Source organism: Lepidochelys olivacea, assembly GCF_965140295.1.
Source record: "Lepidochelys olivacea isolate rLepOli2 genome assembly, chromosome: 25".
Taxonomy (NCBI): domain Eukaryota; kingdom Metazoa; phylum Chordata; order Testudines; family Cheloniidae; genus Lepidochelys; species Lepidochelys olivacea.
In genome coordinates, this window is record NC_140435.1 from 3677920 (window position 1) to 3684409 (window position 6490).

The 6490-nt window shown below is 59.9% G+C and overlaps 1 protein-coding gene across 1 annotated transcript; it reads right to left on the reverse strand.

Annotated features, from left to right (window-relative positions):
• Positions 1 to 3214: 3214 nt before the first annotated feature.
• TIMM13 (translocase of inner mitochondrial membrane 13) lies at positions 3215 to 6230 on the reverse strand. Its single transcript, XM_084614526.1, has 3 exons — positions 5970 to 6230; positions 5343 to 5411; positions 3215 to 3495 (listed from the first exon to the last, which is right to left on the reverse strand). The coding sequence occupies exons 1-3, from the start codon at positions 6213 to 6215 to the stop codon at positions 3397 to 3399; spliced, it is 414 nt and encodes a 137-aa protein (XP_084470652.1). The 5' UTR covers positions 6216 to 6230; the 3' UTR covers positions 3215 to 3396.
• Positions 6231 to 6490: the final 260 nt, after the last annotated feature.

Here is a 6490-nt window from a genome sequence, read left to right on the forward strand (position 1 = left end):
AGCTGCCTATGTCAGCCAGTGGGTAATACCAAGTGAATCATAGAATATCAGGGTTGGAAGGGACCTCAGGAGGTCATCTAGTCCAACCCCCCACTCAAAGCAGGACCCATCCCCAATTTTTGCCTCAAATCCCTAAATGGCCCCCTCAAGGATTGAACTCACAACCCTAGGTTTAGCAGGCCAATGCTCAAACCACTGAGCTATCCCCCCCCCACCAGGATAAGCCCAGCCCCTCCAAGGTAATGTGGCACCTGTCTTCACTTGTCCTTAGCCAGACAGGGCACTCACCTGAGAATGCCACTTCAGCTTTTCCCAGGCAAAGCCACATGGCAAAGCAGCCCACGCCTCCCTTATAGCCCAATGCCCTGGTCTTTGGGCACTCAGCTGGGGTGGGAAACCAGTTTTCAAATCCCTGCTCTTCCTGAGGTGGAGCAAGAACTTGTCTCCCACCTCCCTGGGGAGTGCCCTCACCACACAGCTCTGGCTGGGTTCTCTCTGGCTGCCAAGAGTTAGTTATACAAAGGGAAACAGCTTCAGCAAGAGGTTGAGAGACTCCCACCCAGGAGAATCATTGCCCAGGCAATTAGGGAACTCGCCTGGAAGGCAGGTGAGCCCAGTTCTAAATCCAGCACAGCAAGGATTTGAAAACAGCTGGCCCATATCACAGAGGAGTGCCCAAACACCTGGGCTATTTGGTGTCTTGGGATCAACAGATTCAGCCAGTCTCAAAAATTCCTGAGATGGTCACCCCCTTGGCCAGCTTTTGTGCTCGGAGCACACCTACCAGATCAGGCCCACAGGGGATGGGGGGACGCCTAGGTGTGAGTGAGGGGCAGAGCAGCTTGGTGGTGTCAGGACTGAGGTAATTTTGTGCACATCAGCGGCTAGAAATTTAGGCGCCTCCAAGGTGAGGCAGCAGCTGAGTGGGGCGGGGAGGGGGAAGATGGGTTTGAGGATTTCAGGATGCAACCCACCATGAACATCTGGTGCAGAGACAATCCTTCAGCCTACCATGGCCAAAGCGCAGCCCTGCCCATAGAGCTCCCATTAGGTACCATTGTGCTGCATTACAACACAGGCTGGGCCCAGAGTCCTTTCAGATGAGCACAGTATGAGCTAATGCAGCCATTGGTTGGGTGGTCCAGGCATGGCCCCTGCTTAGGGGCTCCTGGACAGGCTCCTGGCTAGGCCCATTGATTTAAAAAGGCCTCCAGGCTGTGGATCTACTATAAGTGCCCACGGCCCTGCCGTGGTGTCAGGGAAGTTGTGAGACTGGTTCCAACCCTTTCTGCCATTAGATGTTATGTTCTAACCTTAGTGCAGCTTAGAAGGCAACTTCAAGCCTTTGCTGAGTTGTTTATGCAGCAATGATTCCCCAGGTCACAATCCAACATCCTTTTGGCTTGGAACTGCCCTAGGATTCTGGGATTGCAATGCTATCTCCTAGCAGAGTGGGTTGGGCTCTGCTGGCCCCAGCAGCTATTAAACATTCCTGGAGGCAGACTCCACCTGCCCACAAATCCTGCTTTGTTCTGGAAAACCCTGTGTTCCTAAGCACAAGACACTGACAAGCCTCAGGCTGCGCACAACTCCATAATGCACCTGTGCAGGACCAGAGAGCAGGACGATCACCCTGAGGCCCAGTGAAGGCCCAGATGTGATTCTGGTCCTATTCACCATAAGGCTCAGGGAGGCATCTGCTCCATGCACAGCTGTGATCAAGAAAAAGCCCACAGGGTGTTAGGCTGAGCTGATAATAAAATCCCAGGAGTGGCGCAGAGCTCTACCACCGCCTGGCTCTGGATCACAGCAGCACACGGAGTAGAACCTCCGCGAGCACTGCGCTGCAGAGCCCCAGCACTCAGCTCCCCTCACTCTGTTGTTATTTAACTTCCCCCTCAACTGAGCTGGGGCAAAAAGCTGAACAAAACACCTGACATTTTTACAGACAGTTCCTGGGCGTTTGGTCCCTTCTCCTGGTCCACAGGTTCTCAATGACTCAAGGAATAACCAGTCTCAGGGGACCCACTGACTGGGTAAGAGCAAAAGGGGGGCTGGAAGGACTAGGGCAGCTGTTGGTCCTGCCCTCTGGGGCTTCTGGCTTAGGGCCCCTATGAAACCATCCAACCCTTGGTCAAGTGGTCTAAACCCCAGAGATGGCCCTGAGGGGGCCAGCAGCCATTAGCTGGTCACAGTATTTAATCCAATACTTGGAGCAGAGATTCATCACATCCCAAGTGGGGAAGGGCCCCCACTTCATGGCCCCGAAAAGCAAAGGGCAAAGACTGAAAGTGAAGGGGCATGACAGGGAAAAACAAACAGTAAGAGGCCAGCTGGCAGAGTCAGCTCCTTTAACCTTTGCTCTTCGCAATTCCACGCAGCCCCTCTCTACGCCCCCCCCCAGCAATCCTGGCACTCATTTCCTTGCAGATTTCTTGTCAGGCACCTCAATAATGGAACGAAGCCAGCAGAGGCCATAGAGCCAGGACAAGGTGCACTGGTGACGCAGGAAAGGCCAGCACAGGCTGGCCAGGACAGGCTGCTGGGGGCCTGCAGCTGAGCTCTATGCTGGGACAAAGGTGGAGATTTTTAATTCCAAATCTCTCATTTGGCAGCAACTCTTGGGGTTGCAGCCCACGCGGCTGTATGGCATAGTGCTGCTGCAGGGGCTGGGGCTGATGCACTACCAGACAAGGCAGGCCAGACTATTTCTTGTAACAATCCAACATCCCCATGTATTGAAATCCTCCCACCTGTGGGATACTTGGCAGCAAGCAGTGAGCCCCACACCATTGCCTAACAATTTCCTTGTGAATCCACCAAACCTGCCTGCCCAGCCCAGAGACCAACCTTCCTACTAGAGACACCAAACCCGCAGTCCAGGGGTGGATGTGCACTGCCGATAAGGCTCACGTTCACTTCCTTGGGGAGCGGGACAAGTGGATTGCTCAGCAGCCTTTCAGGAAGGGTTCCCTGCCCCCGTAGCCCTTTCACAGGGCACCCGTCAATGAAAATATTCCCTAGCCAGTCTCTCAGCCCCCTACCCTGGGCCTCAGACTCCACCCAGGGCACTAAGCAAAGCCTACTAGCAGGTGATGGCACTGACAGAATGGGCAGCAGCCACCGCTCTGGCCAGGCACCATCACCCCTCCCTGCTTTGAGCCTGCATTTTGCACTACTCAGACACTGAACTCACGCAGGCTAATAACGGGGAGAGGCTCCATACGTGGCTTTATTGCTCTACCATGATGAAAATGCCAAATTTACCAAATCACAGGGATTTTCACTCCCACCACTTTTCCTTTCATTCTCACGGGGCCACCCTGGCTAGTCCTAGTCACTCTTCCAGAGCAGGGGGCAGTACTGAAGCATGTTGTCAGGGCTGCTGGAAGCCGGTCACATGTTGGCTCTCTCCCTCTGCAGCCGGGAGTTGTACGCTCGTGAGACTGTGTTCCAGGCGTCCATGTACCGGTCCATACACATGGCAATACACTTCTGAAATAGAATAATAATGCTTCTTCACTCTTCATCCCAGACCCAAAGCGTTTTAGCAAGGAGGGCAGAGCTCATTATCCCCAAGTTAGAGATGGGGAATCTGAGTCATGCACAGAGTAGATGACTTGCCCAAGGTCGCCGAGCAGGCAAGTGACAGAGCTAGGAACAGAAGCCAGATCCAGTGCACTATCTGCCACACCAAAGCAAGCACAAAGTTCAGGCAACAGAACATTGCAAGTGCCAGGGCAGCTGGCTAAAGCATGTTACAGGGAGTCCCTGGCCTTCCCTCTCTCCAAGTAACCTTGGGCAAATCATTTCCTTTCTCAGCAGCTTTTCCCATCACACAGATGAGGTATTCACCTTGTAAAGTGCTTTGAGAGCCTCAGGGAGATAGCACAAAGCAGCCCAACTCTGAGAATTCACTCTGGGCAACACTGCAAAGATCAGCAGTTCCCCCTCCCCCAGGCAGGCTACAGAGACTTCTGTTTGCCAGCAGCTGGGAATGGGCAGCAGGGGATGGGATCACTTGATGATTACCTGTTCTGTTCATTGCCTTTAGGGCACCTGGAATTGGCCACTGTTGGAAACCAGGATATTGGGCTTGATGGACCTTTGGTCTGACCCAGTATGAAGGCTCTTCTGTTCTTATGAGACACGTGGCATTACACCAGTGGTTTTCAAACTGTGGGTTGCAACCCAATACTGGGTCGTGGAACGTAAGGCACTGGGTCACGGTGGCTCTAGCCAGCCCTGCCGACTAGGCTGTTAAAAGTCTGGTCAGTGGTGCTGCCTGGCTAAGGCAGACTAGTCCCTACCTGTTCTGACACCACACTGTGCCCTGGAAGCGGCCAGCAGCAGGTCTGGCTCCTAGCTGGGTGGCCATGGGGTCCCGTGCGCTGCCCTTGCTTCCCCTCACGCACTGCCAGGAACTGACCAATGGGAGCGGGGCGGGGACGGACGGACGGAGACATGGTGCTTGCAGATGAGAGCCCCGTGGTGCCACTTGCACGCCTCCGCCTAGGAGCCGGACCTACTGCTAGCTGCTTCCATAGCACAGCACGTTCTGTGGTGCCAGGACAGGCAGGAAGCCTGCCTTAGGACCGCTGCTGACCAAGAGCCACCCAAGAAAAACCTGTGCCCAATCCTCTGCCCCAGACCTGAGCCCCAATCCCGCAAAAACCCAGAACACCTTCCTGCACCCCTCATCCCCAGCTCCACCCCAGAGCCTGCACCCCCAGCACTGACCCAGCCCAACCCCAAAGCCCTCACCCCTGCATCCCAACCCTATGCCCCAGCCCTGAGCCCATCTCACACTGCAAACCCGTCACCCCCAGCTCCACTGGGTCGCCAGAAAAAAGTTTGAAAACCACTGGATTACACCATCCCAGTGCCTGCTGGCACGTTTAAATTAGACACTTCCCCCACTGAAATGAGGTGGGCCGCAGTTTTATCACAGTGAGGCTGTGACCTAGCGAGCCGTGCAGCTGCAGGCATGGCCAGGCCTGGCGCCCAGCAAGGGCTGGGCAGGCACCTCCTGGGGGCTGTGCCCGTGCAGCGGAGAACCACAGGCTCCAGGGCACAGCGGCCACATTCCCGCTGAGCTGGGCCTTCAGGCAGCCTTGGGGGACGCGCGCAAGCAGCGCGGGGCCTCTGAACACGTCCACAGGGCACCGAGAGCCCCGCCACCGGCTCAGGCGCACGGGGCCCAGGCTGCGGGGCTGGCAGACGCGGATGTTCAGGCTCGGGCTAGAGCTCGGGCTCTGTGGCCTTGTGAGGTGGGAGGGTCTCAGCCCGGATGTCTGCACGGCCTGAGTGCGGGGAACCAGCCCTGAGGCGCGGCCCTTCACCTGCTCCGAGTTATCCAGCGAGCTCCCCGGCTTCCCGATGCACTTCCGGAAACACTTGTCGGTCATCCTCTGGGGAGAGCGGAGAGCATCAGAGCACGGGCCCCAGGCCCGCCCCCCCAGGGCGCCCCAGCCCACGCCCACACCCCGCCCCCCCCGGGTGCCCCAGCCCCTCCCCCCCCAGAGCGCCCCAGCCCCCTCCCCCCCCAGGGCGCCCCAGCCCCTCCCCCCCCAGGGCGCCCCAGCCCACCGCCCGCCCCCCGCCCCCCAGCCCCTCCCCCCCCAGGGCGCCCCAGCCCCTCCCCCCCCAGGGCGCCCCAGCCCACGCCCACACCCCGCCCCCCCGGGTGCCCCAGCCCCTCCCCCCCCCAGAGCGCCCCAGCCCACCGCCCGCCCCCCGCCCCCCAGAGCGCCCCAGCCCACCGCCCGCCCCCCAGGGCGCCCCAGCCCCCCGCCCGTGCCCCACGCCCCAGCCCCCAGCCCCTCCCACCCCAGAGCGCCCCAGCCCACCGCCCGCGCCCCGCCCCCCAGAGCGCCCCAGCCCCTCCCCCCCCAGGGCGCCCCGCCCGCGCCCGAGCCCCCAGCCCACCAGAGCGCCCCAGTCCGCCGCCAGGCCCGGCCCCGCCCCACCTGCAGCAGCTCCTGCGCGTTGGCTACGGCGATCTGCACCTTCACCTGCTCCATGATGAGGCCCGGGTCCAGCTTCCCCCCCGCGGCCCCGAACTCGGAGCCGAACCCGCCCTCCATCCCCGCACCGCCGCCTGCCCGCCGCGCCCGCCCGGAACTGAAGAGCCCGCGCGGGGCACCACGGGACGAAGAGGCCGCCGGGCCTACAACTCCCAGCATGCACCGCGCTACGGCTGCCGCCCGCGGCATCACGGGACAGAGGGCGTGGCCTACGCTGCGTCCGGCGGGCAGGAGGTCGCGCGACCCCGAGAGCTTCCCCGGGCGCGGGGCCGGCGCCCCTGACTTCCCGCGCCACAGCGCCCCCTGGCAGCTGCCGCCAGTAGCAAAGGGCTGCGAGAGGTGGCTCCGCGCTCCCAACCGGGGTTCGGGGCCCTGCCCCGGCTGGAGCGGGGGGAGGGGGGCGATTGCAGGTGCCAGTGTTCTTTGGAGGGTTCATCGGGGGACGTTACACGTAATGCTTAGGC